Source organism: Camellia sinensis, chromosome 6, assembly GCF_055761805.1.
Source record: "Camellia sinensis isolate YWXY chromosome 6, ASM5576180v1, whole genome shotgun sequence".
In the NCBI taxonomy this organism is placed as follows: Eukaryota; Viridiplantae; Streptophyta; class Magnoliopsida; order Ericales; family Theaceae; genus Camellia; species Camellia sinensis.
Window position 1 is genome coordinate 69,845,811 of NC_138966.1, and position 20,950 is coordinate 69,866,760.

The 20,950-nt window shown below is 35.5% G+C and overlaps 1 protein-coding gene across 1 annotated transcript in view; it reads left to right on the top strand.

Annotated features, from left to right (window-relative positions):
* Positions 1–11,626, top strand: part of LOC114305096 (protein kinase and PP2C-like domain-containing protein) — a 53,253-nt gene extending 41,627 nt beyond the window's left edge. The window contains exons 4-8 of the mRNA XM_082873927.1: positions 5,147–5,216; positions 5,325–5,544; positions 5,705–5,809; positions 8,730–8,825; positions 11,254–11,626. Coding sequence (XP_082730053.1) covers positions 5,147–5,216; positions 5,325–5,544; positions 5,705–5,809; positions 8,730–8,825; positions 11,254–11,286 — 524 coding nt within the window. The 3' untranslated portion in view covers positions 11,287–11,626. The remainder of the gene's footprint in view (positions 1–5,146; positions 5,217–5,324; positions 5,545–5,704; positions 5,810–8,729; positions 8,826–11,253) is intronic.
* The last annotated feature ends 9,324 nt before the right edge of the window (positions 11,627–20,950 follow it).

The following is a 20,950-nucleotide window of genomic DNA, read 5'->3' on the forward strand; positions in this document are numbered from 1 at the left end:
TGCTCTACTAATTTTTGCCAGAAATTGCAATCTTTAGTAGCTAGTACCTTGTCAGTTAACATTCTTGAGAAGTTGATGACAGATCCAATGATACATGTTGGACATTCCTTCATGTTAGATGCATGTCCAAATATGTCAATATTTTTTTAGATCCGGACACATTTTGGACACTCGGGGGACACGTGTGTCCATCACTTAGGAAAGGTGATAGGATTTTGTTAATTAAATTAGTTATTGGACAAAATATAGTAAACGTTATTAGTGCTTACGCCCTCTAAGTAGGATTAGATGATCAGACTAAGAGAGATGATTAGATGATCGGACTAAGAGAGATTTTTTGGACCAAATGGATGAGGTATTACAGAAAATACCCGTATGAGAGAACCTTATTATAGGTGAATATTTGAACAGCCATGCAGGAATAGATAAATTAGGTTATGAGAGGGTGCATGGTGGGTATGGTTTTGGTGAAATAATAAGACTGGAGAGAATATTTTAGTTTTCGCATTGGCTTCTGACCTAGTGGTAGCCAATACTATGTATAAGAAGAGAGCCTTTAAGAGTGCGTCAATTAGGAGCCAAATAGATTACTTTCTAGTAAGAAAAGTGGACCACTTAAAATGCAACAACTGTAAGTTGATTCCTAGAGAGAGCCTAACGTCTCAACATAGGATTTTTGGTACCAGATTTATGCTTTAAAGGGAAACACCAAGCTAGGAAGAATATTGGGCGCTGTAGGATGAGATGGTGGGTCCTAAAAGGGGATAAACTAGAAATATTTAAGAATAGAATGGACGATGAAGGTATTTGGGACTTGGAAGAAGATGCTAACATTATGTGGAACTCAATGGCCAATTTTATGAGGAGAATCTCAAGGGAAGTCCTTGGAGAGTCGAAAGGAAAGAGATCCAACTCTATGGAAAGGAGGAAGAGAAAAGAATAAACAAACTTACTAAGATAAGAGAAAGGAAAATAAGAGATTTTAATCAGGTTAAGTGCATCAGAAGTGAGGACTCTAAGGTGTTGGTAAAGGATAAAGAGATTAAGAAGAGGTGGAAGAGCTATTTTAATAAGTTGTTAAATGAAGAACATGGAGGAAGGTCGAAAGGGGAGGAAGTAACCAGTAATAAGGAAAATCAAAACTAAGGCTTTAGGGCATTTGAAGTGGAGATTGCACTTAAGAAGATGAAATTGAATAAGGCTTTAGGACCCATTGATATCCATGTTGAAGCTTGGATATGTTTGGGTGTGAAGAGGGTTGCTTGGTTGAATAGGTTATTTAGCAAAATTTTGTTGACTAGGAAAATGGAGTCGTGGAAGAGTATTTTAGTGCCAATTTATAAGAATAAAGGAGATGGTCTAGAATTGTAACAACTATAGAGGATTCAAGCTGATGTGTCATATAATGAAAGTGTGGGAGAGAGTAATGGAACGTTGATTGCGAGATATAATAGAGATGTCAGATAATTAATTTGGATTTATGCTCGGTAGGTCAATAATGGAAGTGATCTATTTTTCAAGGAGAGTAATAGAAAAGTATAGAGCAAAGAAAAGATACATTTATATGTATTTTGATCTTGAAAAAGCATATAATAGAGTCTCTCGGGATATAATCTAGTGGGTGTTAGAGAAGAAAAGAGTGGCAAAATGTTATATTGATGTGATTAGGGATATGTATGAAGGTGTGGTGACCACTATTAGATTGTCGGTTGGAGAGACAAGTGAATTTCCAATTATTGCGGAGTTACACCAAGGATCAACCTTAAATCCTTATCTTTTTGCTTTAGTCATGGATGAGTTGACGAGAAATATTCAAAACGATGTGCCATGGTATATATTTTTTTGCAGATGATATCGTGTTAGTGGATGAGAGTAGAGGAGTTAACACTAAGTTGAAGACTTGGAGAGAAGCATTTGAATCTAAAGGATTTAGGATAAGCAGAAATAAGACAGGGTACATGGAGTATAATTTTAGTAATAGTAACGATGGAAATAGAGGAGAAGTGAATATTAAGAACCAAGAACTACCTAAGAGTGAACATTTTTATTATTTATGATCGATTATCACAACAACTAGGAAAGTTGGAGAAGATGTGGTTCATACAATTAAGACAGGGTGGCTTAAGTGGAGGAATGCGTATGGGGTACTGTGTGATAAATGAGTACCCACTAGATTAAAAGGAAGGTTCTATAGAATGACTACTAAAATAGCGATATTGTATGGGATGGAATGTTGGGCAACTAAGAAACAACATATAGATAAGATGAGTGTTGATGAGATGAGGATGCCAAGGTAGATGTGTGGCAAGATTAGAAAAGACAGAGTTAGGAATGAGTATATTCGTGAGTGGGTAGGAGTTTATACCGATAGAAGATAAACTGAGAGATAATAGATTAAGATGGTTTGGTCATATACAATGAAGACTAACAGAGGCAGCAGTGAAAAGATGCAATATAGTAACGGTTGAGGGAAGTGTTAGGGGAAGGGGAAAACCTAAATTGACGTGGGCTAGTATAGTAAATAGAGATATGAATCTCCTTAATTTGACTAACCAAATGGCTGTTGATAGACTCGAGTGGAGAAAAAAGATTCATGTAGCTGACCCTATTTGATGAGACTTAAGGCTTGGCTTGGTTTGGTTTGATTTGGTATTAATTAAAGTATTCATATACATGACATATAATAAATATATAAAACTATTTATTTTGCAGGTGTCCTTCACATGTTGCATCTTGCATTTTTTGAAATTTGTTGTGCTAGCGTGTCCATGTCATGTCTCTATCGTGTCTCTTGTCCATGTCCATACTTCTTAGAGTGTCTAATAATGGATTAAACACTATTTTCTTGGGCTGACTATTTTCATGTCGTACTTGTCAAAAAGCAAATAGAATGATTGGTCATCTTGATCATTCATGAATGCCTTAATTCACTTTATCTAACAAATTTCATTTCGTGGCAATGTAATAACAAGAAGGGTATGCATGTACTTTATATTGTTAGATTCGGGGATAACATTTCAATGCTAGATAGTATGTATAGACCAGTCTTTTGCTTTGTTATCTAGGTAGCTTATTTCTCTTATCTAGGTAGTGGAGTGGTGGCGATAGTAGTAGTAATGGTAGTCGTAGAGGTGAAGTGGCGACAGTGGAAGTAGTGGTGGTGGTGGAATGGCGTTTGCAGTAGTGGTGAAGGTGGTAGAGGAGATGGGTGGTGAGAGAGAGAAATGAGTGAGAGACAGATAGAGAAGAGAGAGGAGAGAGAGAGAGACAGAGTGATGAGCGAGAGAGAGACAAAGTGGTCGCTAAAAGTGCATTTTCTTGTAGTGGATCGATAAATCGAGAGGGAGCTCAGTAAATAGAGAAGACGGGAGTGGGAGAGTGAGCAACGCAAACACAGTGGGAGAGAGAGAGAAAAAAAGAGAAAGAGATAGAGAGTGAGAGACAGAAAAGAGACATAGAGAAAAGAGAGATGGATGAGAGAGACAGAGAAAGATAGAGAGGAGAGATGAGCGAGAGACATAAAGAGAAGAGAGATGAACGAGAGAGACAGAGAGAAGGATAGAGAGAAGAGAGATGACGAAAGAGACAGAGAGAGAAAAGAGATGAGAGAAGAGATAGATGAGTGAGACACAGAGAGAGAAGAGTGATGAAGATGAAAAAATGGATGAAAAGATATAGACAGAGAGAGAGAGAGAGAGCGAAAAGAGATAAACGAGAGAGAGACAGAGAGAGATGAGCGAGATAGCGAGAGAGATAAAGAGAAGAGAGAAAAGAAAGACAGAGAGAGAAGAGAGACAAAGAGAGAAGAGAGATAGAGAGAGAAGAAAGATGGACGAGAGACACAGAGAAAGAGAGAGACAGACAAACAGACAGACAGACAGAGAAGAGTGATGAGTGAGAGAGAGAGAGAAGAGAGACAGAGACATAGAGACAGAAAGAGACAGACAGAGAAAGAAGAGTGATGAGTGAGAGAGAGAGAGAGAGAGAGAGATAAAAGAGACGGAGACACATAGAGAAAGAGAGAGACAGACAGACAGACAGAGATGAGTGAGAGAGAGAGAGAAGAGAGACAGAGAGATAGAAAGATGAAAAAATGGGTGAAAAGAGAAATGTTCAAAAGAGTAAGACGACGTCGTTTTTATTTTTTTATTTTTTTTGTAACAGAAAAATACCGTTGCATTTATTTAAACCATTTTATGACTATATATATATGAAGCCGTCTCATATTTTTTTTTTTAATTTTTAATTTTTTTTGCAACGGTACGTATTACAATCGCAAAAACCTCTTCCGTTTTCTTTTTTTTTTTTGCGACTGCAGCTGGTACCTTTTTTTTTTTGCGACAGCAATTTCTGTCGTCAGAAATACTCTTTTTTTTGCGACAGCAAGTTGTGCCGTCTCAAAAAGTCACATTTTTTTAGACGGGAATTGTGCCGTCTCCAAAAGTCACATTTTTGGCGACAGCAAGTTGTGCCGTCTCAAAAAGTCACTTTTTTTGAGACGGCAAGTAGTGCCGTCGCAAAAAGTCACATTTGTTGCGACGGCAAGTTGTGTCGTCTCAAAAAGTCACATTTTTTGAGACGACAAGTTGTGTCGTCGCAAAAAGTTCCGTCTCATAAGCCCACTTTTCTTGTAGTGATACCATCTAGTGTTGTCTTGGGGATCCTTCGGTACTTGTGGGAGAAGGGAGACAATGGAGGACACACACTTTCTTATGCCCCAATGTGCGGTGAGAAGGATATCCATGTGTTTGGAATCTTTGATGGTCATCGAGGTGCGTCATAAATTAAGAGCTACTTATTTTCATCCTATTGGTGTATTTGGTACCAAACTCAAGCAACAGTGGATTTTAATGAGAACTAAAGCTCATGTGGGTGATCACAATATTAATTAATAAACAATTGCTTGGGCATCACTTGAAGTGTTTCTTAATGAAACCAAAATGACATAATGAGCGTTACAAAGCCCAACTATTACAAAATGGAATTATTTTGGAAATTAGTTTTAAGAAATAAATGTTTAAATTCTTGAAGAATTCCTTTTTTTTTTCTTTTTTTTTATAATTCTTTTTGGTTGTTTCCAAACATAGCCTATGTGTCGTGCATTAGTTGCTCTAGATTACAATAAAAATGGCAAGATCAAATGCAGGTGCAGCAGCTGCTGAGTTTTCTGCTCGAGCTCTACCAGGATTTTTGCAAAGTCTTGGTTCCATAAAAAGGTTTCTTCCATTCTATTATTCTTGTGGGCTCTTTACATTCTATAATCTATATATGAATCTATTTAATAAGAAGTACATATTTTTATTTTGTATTTGATAACAATGCAGTCCGTCCGATGCATTACTAGAAGCATTTGTCAAGACAGATGTTGCATTCAGGAATGAATTGGATTCCCATCGTAAATCTAAGGGAGTTATTCAGAAAGACTGGCATCCTGGTTGCACAGCCATTGTGGCTCTTATAGTCAGAAACAAGCTTTTTGTTGCTAATGCTGGCGATTGCAGGGCAATGCTATGCCGAGCTGGCAGTGCTTATGCTCTAAGTAAGGTGAGATCGGACTTGATTTATCAACTAAATGACTCTGTAGTTGAAACATTCTATTAGAATAAAACATGGACCTTTTTAAACTTATTTTATTAAAAATTGTCTCCTTTGCTTACCCAAATGGGTTAAATTGTTCTCCAACTAATTCAACTTGATGCTGTAGGATCATGTTGCAAGTTGTCCCAAGGAGAGAGAACATATTATCAGTGAAGGGGGACAGGTCAAATGGCAAGTTGACACGTGGAGGGTTGGGCAGGCTGCTCTCCAGGTTTTCTTCTTATCCTTTGCTTAACGATATTCTAGAAAAATGTGTAGACTATTGTCTTCTAATATGGTTGTCTATTGTGAGGAAGTATATAATATAAACTTGTTTCGTCAAATTCTTTTTGCACCAAGTGTTAAGACACATGGACCACCACTACAACCCATATCTAGGGATATCTTGAGCATTATGATTACCAAAAATACTTATGATCACTAAAACATGAGAGAAAATATAAAAGGTAAGGAGTTGGTCCTCGCATCCTACTCCAACTTCTGAGCGTAGCGAGGATGCTCCTTGTGTCCTGCATCGGCTGGTAGTTGTATGGAGGGTTCATCAGTTGTCACCATGAATGAAGAGGAACATTATGCAAGTTGGGCTGAAAGCATTCGATGTGGTTGTTGACGAGGTTGATCGCAAGAAGATGTGGGTCGCGAAAAAGGGTAGATCTCTGGAAAGATCCCTGATGTTGGGATTTGAAGTTCCTTTGTTGGCTCAAAAGACGCTTCTTAATTCCTGAAGAGAGGTCTTTTGGGCAGTCTCAACCTCTCAGAGGGCGCATAGGCTTTTGGAGGTCTAGAGACTGGTGAATAGGAGTGGTTGCTCCTTGAGGTTAGGATTTTTGGGGCAAATCAGTGGCAGGTTGTCACACCCCACCCCAATTTCATATTAGAAATCTAAGGCATGATGGTTAAGGGTTTAAGGCTAGTTAAGATTATTAAGTTAAAATAGTGAGATCTTCTATTGTAAGTTCATATTAGATTATTCACCCAAAAAAAAAAGTTCATATTAGATGTGGACTGATTCAAAAGAGTAGGGTGATTGATGTATGATGTATGTTTTAAAGCCTAATTTAGCGTTCAAGGGTTCAACAACAAAAATGGAAACGAATAACAAAGCAAATGATTTAGATTTCAATAACCAGACTTGCTTCATATTATGTGTGTTTATAAAAGTAGCACACACCGAACTCTCTTTCCTCCCTACTCAAATCCCATTACATTACACAAAAGAAATAGTACAGGTACAACTTTCAGGTATATACATTACACTTTACAATCAGCTCACAACAGTACAGTAAAAAATTAGGGTAAATTACATTAAACCCCCCTCAACTATGACCTATTTTTGAGTTGCCCCCTTAATGTTTTAAAGGCAACACTTACCCCCCTTGAAGTATATGAATTGCAAAAGTCATTAACACTGTTAACAGAAATTATTAAGTTACCCTTTTACCCTTCAATTGTATTGCTACCAGACTACCATTATCTTCTTCAACCACTACCTAATTTCTTCCAAACCCTAATCAAATCAATTCAATCCCAAACCCTTAATTCCACAGTGTCTCCACAATTCCGATTAACAAACACAACAAATTCATTTGACAAAGGGAGTAAAGTCAGCCACTGTGAATCACCACAACAATCCCATATTTTTGCAGGACCTAATGATCAACAAAGGGAGTGAAGTTTGGGGGTGGCAATGGAGATGGGGGTGTTGTTTAAGGGCTTGGGGTTTTGAACTCATTGAAGAGAGAGAGAGAGAGAGAGAGAGAGAGAGATGAGGGGTTGGCAATGGCTACAACAGCTTACGGCAATGGCAATGGCAATGGCAACAACGGTGGTTGAAGACAATGGCCCACCTCTCTTCATCTCACTTGCCACATGCAACCCCTCTTCCAGCCTACACCAACTCCTTTTTTTTTCTTTCTTTAACCAATGGCATCTCCTTCATTGTTCCTCCCTCCTCCCATCTCTGCACCACCACCTTATTTCCCCCACCACTCACCACCTCCCCTTTCGATTCCCACCAAGCCGAAACCCCTTCCCCACAGCCTCCCTCCCACTGATCAAACACCCCAATACACTAAAAGCCCTATATTAATTCAACATATGTCCACTAAAATCCCCTCACCTAATCAACGTATCACCATCAAAACCCTCAATTCTTTTGCTGTGGAACTTTTTTATCAAATCATAATGGCTTGGCTAATAAGGGTTCTCTAGTTGGTATTAGCCATGAGAGTTTCTGGTTATGGCTTGGCATTTCTGGCCATGTAGAGTTGCTGGTTGTGTATATATATACGATGTATGTATATATAATAAGGCTTTTTTAGTCATAAATTTTTAATTACAGTATGATACATTTATGCCAAATGACTACCGGTGTGATGACAGAAAAGGTGTGATGACAGAAGAGGTTTAGAGTTACAAAACAAAACTATAAGCGGGTTGAGTGTTGAATTTTTAAACATTGATTTTTAACTTGACAATGGGTCATTGTTGAGGGGGGTTTACTGTAATTTACCCTAAAAATATATATGTTGTTAGAATAGGAAATTGATCAGAATTATCAATATAAAAGGGAATGAAGTCTAACTCATTCCCTAACTGTTTCTTTTCTCTAAACCTACATATGTGTATATATATGTATGCATGTATATATATTAATATGATTTACCCTAAAACATTGATTTTGGTTCTCTGTGTGGTGTAGCTAAAATTAAATACAACAATAGGTTGAGTATAGGAAGATTCATAGTTCTCAACCAAACTTGCTAGCATGTCCACCAACAAAGCACACCTACAGTAGGCAAACATTTTTTCTTTAATTTGTTAAAGTTATATATTCCTTTATTTTTATTTTTCCTTCATGTCTTGGGAGGGCCTGAACCTTGCACCTTATCTTTTTGGGTATTAAGAGATAAATAATGAATTAGAAACAAAAGGTTGGTTTCTATTTAATGAGGTTTCTGTAAACTAGATTTAAAAAATAAAGAAACAAGAAGAGGGTGGGTAAACAGGAACACATGGTCCCTGCCCGGCCCCACTCTTTGCCCGTGCTTCCAGTATTCAACATGATGTGAAAGCAATAATCAATAATTTGTGGTTGAATTTGAAGTTTATTAATCACATATTTTTTATAGGTTACGCTGTCTATTGGTGACGATGATATGAAGCCTGTTGTGACTGCAGAACCTGAGATAACTGAGACCATACTGTATGTAGAAGATGAATACTTGGTAAGGTCCTTTGATCTGATAATCTTCTGTTATCTGGGGTTTGTTATTTGTGTACTACGACAAACTAATAAATGGATTTGTGGCTTCTAAATAGACATTTATGTACAGTTTCTAGGGAAATCAGAAATTTTAAATAACTGCAGTTGCATCTGCTTTAATCACTTTAAAAGCATTTGTTCTATATGCCATTACCAAACACAATTTTCTGTAGTGCCTGGATGATCATAGCACAATTCATGTTCTTGCAATTTGAAATTTGTAGGCCCCCAATTTAGGAGGTCCCATACTTGGAAATGTTATTAGCAATACAATAGAATAATCCTGAGATATATTATTGAAGTTTGAGATCTGTAGCCTTACAGAACAAGATTTTCTCCAAGTGTTTCCCACAAACACTCCATTAATCCCAATAGTTTAAAAACCCTTTTACGAATGATGTGGAAAAGAAGTAACACAAGGTTTTAGAACAATAAACTCTTTAAGGAGTTGAATTTAAACAACAAAGCTCAAATGCAAAAGAATATGGAAGTTGAAGCTCAAAACTTGAAAGATCTTGATGGGTATTACATTTAATCTTTCATCCCATGTTTGTAGACATGTAAAAATCTTGTTTTTATTGCCCTTCATCTCATTTTGGTCGTTCCAGTGCAGTAAATGCGTCTCTAGCAGTTGAAACGAAGTAGCTGTTGCATATTTTAGAATTTAAATTTTGCGAAGGAGTCAACTTATTTTGAATCTAGGTGAAATCTGAAGCTCTCAGAACTTTTCTTAAGGGATTCGATTTATTTTGTCAAGGAGTTGACTAATCCTTTTATCTGCATGACAATTGGAGTTCAGGGTCGACTCATTTATTTGAGGTCGACTCAAGACCTTCAATGTTTTTAAGATTTTCACGTGTTAAGAATCTCAAACTCATCCAAAACCCTTTCTAACTCCAAAATAATTTAGATAATGAACATTTAATCATATGACAAAATCATGTTACATTCTCATATTTCATTAAGCTATCCAATACCTAACACCAAAGGATATTGACAATTCAAAGTACAAGTTTATCATTTGCTAGCCACTCACTAATTTTGTATTGTGAAATATCAAACATATATCACTGTAAAACACAACCAACAAAAGCATCATAGACAATATCAAAACTAAACCATAGGTCTAATTTCTCTTTCATTTGAAGCATTTTGAGGCTTCTTGAATTCAACCCTTTTTCTTTTGTTATGTTTACGGTTAAAAATAGAATACAAGTATCTTGGCAGACTAACCCCAAGGGGTTGGCCTAGTGGTCAAGACCTGAGCCTAGGGTGTGCTCCCTTCAAAATCTACTAAAGTGCAAACAATTTCTCGAGACCAGTTCATATGGGACTTTGCCCGACCCCCCACTAGTGGATGGTGGGATTGGTCTTCCGGAGTAGTCGGTCTAGTGGGCCAGATGCTGAGTTATAAAAAAAAAAAAAAAATTATCTTGGCAGACTTGTAATTATTCTAATTTGTATTATGCTTTTCGTTTGTTAGTGCATAACATAGGTAGGCACTCAGATCAAACTTATTCAAAAGAGATCGTATACCACAATTTGAACGATTATGGTTTATGCCTTTGTTTTTCGGTTCTAAAAATAAAAAAATTCTAGCGACCTTGCCCTATCTCTTCCCTCCCCATTCACACCTCATGGTTTCAAAGCATTGAAATAAGACAAAACAAGGAGGGTGTGGAGTAAGCCTAGAATGAGAGAGTGTTCTGACGATTGAACTTCCATAGAACTACATGTAAAGTGATACAGTCCATACCTAATATTAGGAAGATAACCTCTCTAGTATATTTGGGACTGGTTAAGTTTGAGATAATATTATAGTGTTAAAGATATCAGAATATATGAAGATCCATAATTGAAGGGATTTGATTGTATCTCCCACTATATATATGGTGTACCATGTAATCAAGAGGATTAACTAGTGTGAATAAAAGATGTAGCCCATAGGGCTTTGTATGTGTGGACGTAGGCCAAGATTGACTGAACCACGTTAACTTTTTGTGTTCTTTCTTCTCTCTTTTCTATTTTTATTATCTCTTCATATTCAACCTTCTTGTCATATTACCAATATCAACTGTTAACACCTCCCTTCACATGCTTCTCATATTTCTAAACTTGGAGTTATATTATTTAGTTTAGTGATCTCTAAAAAATGATCTTTTGAAAAAAATTACAGTGGCTGAAAAGGGGGGTGGGAAGTAAAACCCTAGATAATTTTGCGACCTTTATGCTTTTCCCAATAATTCTTATTTAATTCAAATGCTTATGATGTATGTTTCATTTGTAATAAGACCATTTTCAAAATTTTGCTTTATTTATGACGGATGGTTGTGACTTGTTAGCATATCACATTTTTATAGAGAGAGTAACAATATGTGTTCGACTATCAGGTTATGGCTAGCGATGGCTCTAGGATGTTATGAGCAACGCAGAGATTGTTTGCATAATAAAGGACACAGTGAAAGAGCCTGGGATGTGCTCAAAGAGATTGGCAACCGAGGCTGCTGAACGTGGAAGCAAAGATAATATAACTATTATTGTCGTTTTCTTGCATCCTGTATCTACTGCAGAGAGGATTTACTAGGTTTGATGGTATTCTTATACAAATTGTTTTGTATGTATGAAATTAATTTTAGTGAGACATGGAAATGAACCAGAGGTGGTAGGAAAAGGTTTACCTCCTCGTCTTGTGGAAATTATATGCGTACATTTATTTTTAGTGGGAAACTACACAAAGCATATGCTTGCATTATTGGATTTCAATGTGCATATATGGAATAATATTGCTAATAGATGTTTAATGTGTTCACAGTGCGCGCGCGCACACACACTCTCTCTCCCCAAAAAGGCATGAACACTTCATTAAAATTAAACTGCACTACATGATTAAGGCAGGAATTTTTGATATGATAATACGATTCAAATCTACATGAATATGTATATGGCACAACTCGTTAGCACGAATATTAAATAGGTTGGATTACTGTCAAATTTGTATAGAACAAAGCTGACACGAATAATTGCTATAATGAAAAATTAGTTACATATTTAATATTATTGCTATTAAAGGGTGTTATGACATTTTTTAATCTCTTATATAACTCCCATCTAACTAAGAAAAAAGCATGTAAAATAGGATTTGAAAGCTAATAAAGGTTTTGTTTTTGTTTTCAATTGAAAATTTATTTGTCTACTGTTTGAGTTAATTTAGTAAAAATATATATATATATATATATATAATAATAAGCTATTGTTTTTGTAAATTAAGAAAATCAAATTGAATTGAAATCAAATATTCTTATAAATAATTTCATTCAATATAGATTAGTTTCATAAAAATTAAATTGTGAAGAATTTTTTTTTTATATATTTTTTGTACACTTGATATTTTTAGCTTATGGTAAAATATTTTTACATGACACATTAATACTATACAAATCGGATACAAATTAGAAATGACATGACACAATAACACGAAATAATACATGAGTTAGGTTATTATTAAGATAATTTTGACACATTCAAAATATCACGACACGAACACGACCCCGAAAGCATGCGAAGAAAGCAAGAAAACCTATATAACTATATTAGTAAAGCGTAAAGAGATTTTCTCTTCTTATTATCTTAGTATTGACCCTGAAACATTTGTACTAACCCAAATCCGGTTCATCCCTCTTTTGATTTATTAACTAGAGTTTCAGGCTTGTTGATATTATTATGGCCGTGAAAGGCCTCAAATGAGAGATTTTTCTTGCTTCACTCCCAGCATTGAAAATAGGCAGCCTTATGTCAATATGAGCTCGTCCGAAGATTGTGATTTAGCTGTTGCGAACTCCTCAGCTTTCCGCTAGACCCACCCTCTAGCTGTAAAAATTAATGTCTGCCATTTATTTGTTTCATAGCCATCACTACTATATCATAATCTAGGATCACAAAATTTCGAAACCAAGACAACTACTATACACAATTCTAAAAATAAAAAACAAAAAATAACAACCACCACTATTCGTGATAATCAAACACAACTATAAATCATTAACCAAACATTCCTAATATTATTTTGGTTAATAAATTTGGTTGGAGATTTAGCAAATGAAAGGGGAAAAGTATGTAAAATGCGAATAAAATATAGTTACATTTTATCGACATTTCACACAACTTTTTCTTTTTCTTTTCAAATCCTTACTAAAATTTATCAACAGAATACAACCTAAATATTTGGGGGAAATCAAAACAGTACACTTTTGGGATATTCTAAATAAATGCACTTTTTGACTTTTTATAAAATATGAGTTGGGTATGGGTTGGGTTTGAAGTGATGTGATAGAGAGGTGATATGACTTAAATAAGATGATATGACTTGAATAAGATAGTAACTTTTTGACTTTTTAATTTTTTTAGAGGATGACAAACAAGGACGGCAAGATTTTTCCTTACTCTAACCAGGGGCACGGCTATAGATTTTCTTGTAATTTTATTGTGCATAGCTTTAAACTATAAACGAACGAAATGATATTTGCAATGCTTTATGATCGGGGAGAAGTTTGGTATTAAAATAGTTAAAAACTTATTCAAAAATCAAAAAGCTTAAAACTCATATAAAAAATAAAAACTCATTTTTTATTTTTTTGCATATTTTCCATAAAAAATAAAATAAAAATTAGAGTCATTTACAAACACTTTCATTTTTCACTTCATATTTTAATCAAAAATTTACTAAAAATAAATCACTTCCCAAAAGAAAATTAAAAGATGGGAAGACAAGTAATGGTATTTGATTGTATTTGTACCAATGTAGTCACTATGTTAAACCACTTGCGTGGCTAGTCCTTTGGTCACTAAGTCTCTCTTAAGGAGAAATTTTGAGTTACACTCTTAGGAGTATAATAGGAGGCAAGACTTTAGTGTTTGTTAGGAGAAGGTGTGAGTTCAACTCCCTTAGATGTTAATCTAATAACTAATTACTAATTTTTGCTAATTAGAAAATAAAAAATAAAAGCAGAAAAACAATGAAAAAATAAGGGTTGAAGATGGAAGAAAAAGTAAAAGGTGTGAGTTTAACTCCCTTAGATGTTAATCTAATAACTAATTACTAATTTTTGCTAATAAGAAAATAAAAAATAAAAGCAGAAAAATAATGAAAAAAGAAGGGTTGAAGATGGAAGAAAAAGTAAAATAAATGAGAAGAGAGGGGAAGGAAATAGCGAAAATATTGTACGTAAATATATTAAAATATACATTTTTATAATTATAAAAAAAAATTAAAAAAAGAATATCATTAAATATGCAATAATTTTCCCAATCAATATTAAAATAGATGTATATTTGCAAAACAAAAAATAGAAAAGAAAATAATATTATATAGATACTTTTTTCATATTATAGAACAAGTAGTGCTATATAAAAAATAAAAATAAAAAATTGTACGCAAATATTGCAATAAAAACAAAATAAGTAATGCTATATGGGTGTAATTTTTATCATTGTTACATCATTTTGAGAGTAAATTTTATATAAAAATTATGGCGACATATCATTTTTCTTGTAAAAACATTATGTTAATTTGGACCTAAACATCTAAAAATTCAAGAAATGACTAGTGTACACACCCTTTAAAAAAAAATAATCACACCATAAGAATCTCTAATTCTGACCCTTAAATATTTGAAAATTAATGTGTCCATTTATGTGTTTCACAACTATCACCACTATATCATAATCTAGCATCACTAAATTTAAAAACAAAGACGACCACTACACTCAAATAAAAAAATAAAATAAAAAAAAGGCAACCAATACACGTGATAATCAAACACCACTATAAATCATTAACAAAACATTCTTATGTATTTGGGGAAAAAAAAAGATTGGGAACTCTAAATTAAGAGTTTTAATAGTTTTAATTGGTGTGTAAGTCTCATGTGATGTGATGTTTTGATTTTGCTTTTTTTTTTCTTTTTTTTTTTATTTCTCACATTATTAGTGCTCTTTTAGAACTCCCAAATTAAAGGGATGTATCATTACTGATTTGGGAAAAACCAAATCTGTACATTTAATAATGTAGAATTTTCTTTACTCTAGCAGGGCCCACAACTATAAATCAGCCAAATAATGTTTGCAATGCTTTTGTGATTGAAAAGAAATTGTTTTGTGTTAAAATAGTTAAAAACATATTTAAAAAAATAAAAAAGTTAAAAAATCATATAAAAAAATTTAAAATTCTTTTTCATTTCTTTTACACATTTATTCTAAAAATAAAATAAAAATTGAAGTGCTTTAATTTTCCAAATACTTTAATTTTTTCACATCATATTTTAACTTAAAAAATCACTTGACAAAAGAAAATTGAAAGATGGGAAGATAAGATTAATGGTATTTGGTTGTATTTATACCAAGTCATTGGTTAAACCATTAATCTAATCAAGGAGAGGGTGTGAGTTCTCCATGGTGTCAATCTAACAATTAATCACTAACTTTTGCAAATAAATAAATAAAAGCAAAAAAAACAATTAAAAATTAAAATTAAAGCAAAAGTAAAATAAATAAGGAGAGGGGGAAGGGAATGAGTGTAAAAATGGTCTGCCAGCCCGATATTCGACACAACCCGACCCCCCAGTCTAGGGCTTGGTCCATGCTTTTTTGGGCTTGACCTAGCCTGAACAGCCCAACCTGAGGCCCAAACTGTCTGACGCCCAACATCACTTGCAAGCTAAGCCCAAGACCAGGTCCAAACCCTGGCCCGAGGTCTGATTAACCCTAGGATTGGACTTGGGCCTAGGCCTAAATTTTTTGGAACTGGACTAGCCCCGGTCTGACCCTAATTTTTGGCAAGAGCCCGAGCAGGACCAAGCTAGACGGGCCAAGCCAGGCCGATTTTACACCCCTAGCAAAGGGTCGTTATCTGTATATCTGTCACGACCCAAACCCGGCCCTATGGGTTTAGCACCGTAACCGGCCAATAATCCGGGATTACCGAAGGCCTACAGAACAGTAATACAGTAAAACAGAGTACAGGGCCTGGCGGAAGCCAATACAGTAAGTAAATAGTGTCCATTGAGCTGTGACAGTCTGTATGCCAAAAGATTTTTCATGCATTCACATACAACAGTACAGTCTATACAAAATTTACAGTCACACAGTACGGGGACCTAATCCCCTGATAACAGTACGGTAAGCAGTCAGTCTATACAATCCATTCAGTTATTACAGAACAGTAAGACAGTGCAGAAGGGGGAATTGTAAAACACCCCTAAGCCTTAACAGATAGGCTCGGAACCTCGCAGTGAGGCACAAAGGCTGGTTTGACAAAACTGGAGTAACCCTGACGCTCCTAGCCGCGGTCTGGTGCCTGTACACCTACATATATATATATATGAGCAGTGAGCTAAAGCCCAGTGAATAACATAAAGCGTAAAGAGGTTAAGGATGAATGTCCTTACAGTATGAAAACAGTTCATTTCAATCAGTCATTCAGTTGTTCAGTACAGTAAACAGTCATATGTGGTACATCCGTTAGCATAGCAGTAAACAGTAGGTCTAGAAGACCGAACAGTAATGATGGCCATCAGTCAGTAAACAGTAGTGGTTCCACGAGGGAACCGACAGAGATCTCTGTAACAGTAACAGTAAACAGTAGGTGCTAAGGATGCCACGGTACAGTTCAGAAATGAAGGACATACATTCATTCAGTAAATAATACCAGTTCAGTAAACAGTTCAGTTCAATATTCAAAAGATAATCAGTTGAACATATCTTTACACAATTGTTACTCACTGAGTTCTGGGCTACAGTAGCCTAGAGCGTCTCCTTGAAAAGCCAACCCTAAACAGTTAACAGATTGAACACACTCTAAGTTTCACAGTTGGGAAAAGTAATAATTAAATCCCTAAATTTGTCTCGGTGTGTTCTACATCTATATCCTCATTACCTCATTAAGATGTCTACAACTAGGCCTAAGAATGCCTAGGATGAAATGAGGATGCAAGGATGCACTTAGAAAACATTTTCAGAAATTTCAGTGAAACAGGGTCCCGCTCGAGCTCAGGTTCCCCGCTCGAGCATAAAGGCAAACAAAGGTACACGCTCGAGCGTAAACTTTCCCGCTCGAGCGTACTGTGAAAGTACTGGAAGGGTGAAATCTCCGCTCGACGCCCGCTCGAGCGTGTCATCCAGTCCTCCGCTCGAGCGCTCAATACTCCGCTCGAGCGGACTGTTCTACAGTGCAAGATGCTGGAAGCTCGATTTCCCGCTCGAGCGGCACTTCCCCCGCTCGAGCGGACGACTGAAATCTAGAAATCCCAGATTTGAGCTCCAGGTTTAAAACCAAGCTTAGATGCATAAAATTCGATCCTCTTGGGCCAATTTTCTGGAAAACATTTATAAACACATAGCATAACATGTTTTAACACTCAATTTAGAAAATCAAAGCCCAAGGGTGTTTAATTCAAACCCAATTTCAAGCCATTTTCCAAGAACAATATGAACATGCAAACATGCATGAATTTGAAACACTTTGAAGCTCCAATTTGTTGCTCTAATGAGCCAATTCTTTTTATAACAAGATGATTTCACGAACTATTCTCAAAACATGGACATGCATGTGAGGAATTATGCACTACAACCTCAAAACTTCAATATATGTACATGCATGCAACAATTAAGCTTCAACATAGCAATTTGAGCCATAGGGTGGCTCTAAACCTCAACTTAGCTCTAACCCATGCAAGAATCAACTCAAAACATGAATAAGAAGACAATGGAGCTACCTTTAGTCTTGTAGTTCAAGAAGGGAGCTCAAATATGCAATCAACCTTCAATTCTTCAAACACTTCTAGCCAATTCACAATGAAACAAGTTGAACTCAACTCTTCTAGCTCCTCTCTCTCTCTAAGGTCGGTTGTGTACAGGAAGTGGAAGAGGGAATGTTTTTTTGAGTGTAATAGGAGATCAAAAAGGGTTCAAGTAGTGGGCCACTCTAGTGGCAAAATGGTAAATAAGACCAACTATGCAATTTTAACTCATTTTAATCTAATTTAATCATACCAAATCAGTTTTTCAGATAATTATACCATAAAATCACATTAATTCTAAGGACCATAGAACACTAACCAATTCCCGGTTCGGCCGCCGATAAGGCCTTCAATTAGCAGTTTAATCAAATAATCAATCAACAGATAGAATGCAATTCAAACAGATGTACTATACATTTAAACAGATACAGTCAGTCAATTACTTCCAGATTCCAGTCAGTCAGTTCAGTACTTGATTCAGTTCAATTATTAGTCATAATCAGTTCAGTTTAACAGTAATCAATGGTTATCGGTAACCAATCAGTCATTAATCGGTAAACAGTACGAGGGTTGTTACAATATCTATTTCTAAGAAGCTTTTGATTACATCATATAAATATCTCTTTCAATTTATACATAAAAGTCATTCTTTATAAGGTACAACTATGTAATGTATAAAAAAAATTAACTATCATCGTCTTTTTTTTATTGAAATAACGCAATAGTGAAATATATATATATTAATCCACGATATCTCACGTTAGTTGTCTACTTCTAAATTCTCTTCTTTCTCTTTATCTTTTCTACATGACGGTCTGAAAGGGCTATGAATAACAAGAGACATCACATGCAAATGTTGTTAGGGTAATGCTAAAATATGTAGACCATATGCGCTTTTGTTATATATTTTTGTGATATATATATTACATATTTTTATGGCAAATATTATATATTTTTTGCCTCGAAGTGGCCAAAAATAAAATGGGGTTTAAAAAGCACCAAATGGGCTTAAAGAGCACCAAAGCCATACTGTTTGGCCCCATAACAAATTCGATTGTGCTCAGTAGGTGCCCCTTCTTCCTAAAAGTTTGGGAGATTCTATTCTATGAGGTATACACCCATGAAAAACAGAACTAATGGGAGCTCCATGGAGAAGAAGTGCGGGTGTTGATCATTTTTCATTTCCAAACCCTCTGGCTTCCAATGACACTGCCAACACCATCCCAACAGCTAGTCTTGTTTATCATCCATGTATCATATATAATATATACACATACATACTATATATATTGCAAAAAAATGCATGCCTGCCTGAGACCCAACCCGACCAGGCTCAAGGCCTAACCCCCCCAGGCTAGGGCTTGGGCCATGTTTTCTCTAGCCCTACTTAGCCCGAAGCACGAGCTGCTTGACACCCAATGATAGCTGGAAGCTATTTTGGCGAAAATAACTAAATAAATAAATTAGGCTGAACACAAGCCTATGCCCAGGCCTGAAGCCCGATTACACCTGGGCATGGGATTTGACCTAGGCCTAGATTTTTACGAACTAGACCGACTCAATCTGGCCTAATTTTTTTGCAAAAGCCCAAGCAGGGCCAGGTCAAATGGGCCTGGCTGGGATGATTTTAAACCCCTACTAAAGGGTCCTTATTTGTATATCTATTTCTAAGGAGCCTTTGATTACATCATATAAATATCTATTTACATTTCAACAGTGCTAAAGACCCCCACATAGGGGTGACCCTATCACCTCCACATACACGTGGGGGTCAAAGAGTGGAGAACAAAAAATAAAAAATAATTTTTTTTTGAGCCAATCAAAAATTAGTGGGGGTGGTGGGGGTCACCCCCACTGGAGGTCTAAGTCATTTTTTATTTACATTTATATATAAAAATCCTTTCTTTATAATGTACAACTATGATAATGTATAAAGAAAATAAAAATTTAACTATCATAGCCTCTCTTTATTATTGAAATGACATAATAGTAAAATATATATACATATATATTAACCCACAATATTTCATGTCAGTTACCTACTACTAAATTCTATTTCTCCTCTTTACCTTTTCTACATAATAGTCTAAAAAGGTTATGAATTGACTGAGACATCACATGCAAAAGTTGTTAGGGTAAATGCTAAAAGGTGTGTACCATATACGTTTTTGTCATGTATTTTTGCGAAATATAATATTTATTTTTATAGTAAATGTTACGTATTTTTAGCCCAAAGCGGCCAAAAATCCAAAAAAATAAATAAATAAATATCTTGAAAAGTACACCAAAGCATCACTGTTTGGCCCCATAGCAAATCTTGCTATACTCACAGGTACCCGCCCTCCCTATAAAGGTTGGGTGATTCTAGTCTATGAGGCTCACAACCCATGAAAAGTAGAAGTAGTGAGAGCTCCATGGAGAAGAAGCGTGGGCGTTGGTCATTTTTCACTTGCAAAACCCTTTGACTTCAAAAGACACTTCCAACAGTATCCCAATAGTCAGTCTTGTTTATGATCTAGGTCTAGTATATATTTATATTGCAAAACTGGCCTGACTAGGCCCGAGGCCCAGTCTAGCCCAACCCTTTCGGACTAAAGCTTGGACCATGTTTTTCTGACTCAACCCTCCCCGAAGCCTAGGCCCAATGACACCTACAAGCTATTTTGGTGAAGGAAATTAAAAAATTAAAAAATTAAAAAAATCAAGCTCAAACGAGAAATGACCAAAGCCGGTGCCCAGGCCCAAGCTGAGACCCAAAGCCTGATTATCCCTGAGCCTGGGCTTTGGCATGGGACTAGATTTTTAAGAACTGGACCTACTCGGTTCAACCCGATTTTTTGCATGAGCCCAAGCAAGGCCAGGCTGTGATGATTTTATACTCCTAGGAACGGGTTGTTACCTGTATATCTATTTTCTAGGGAGTCTTTGGTTACACCATATAAATATCTATTTTCATTTATATATAAAAGCTTTTCTTCATAATATACAACTATGATAATGTATAAAAATAAATAAATAAATAACTATTATAAAAAAATGACTTGTTAAATTTATTTAATTTTCTCCTTATGAATATAACATAATTTTCACAAAGTTTAAGTAAGAAATTATATTCGATTAATCATATACTAAAACTAATTCAATTTTTTTTATCCACACCCTGGCCCTCTAGACATAATTTTTTGTTCTGCCCCTACTAACATCTACCTTAATAGCTCATGTTAACAAACTTCACAAATCGAATGCTAGTCAATAATGGAATGCTAAGAAAAAGAAATGGAAAATTCACATAGAA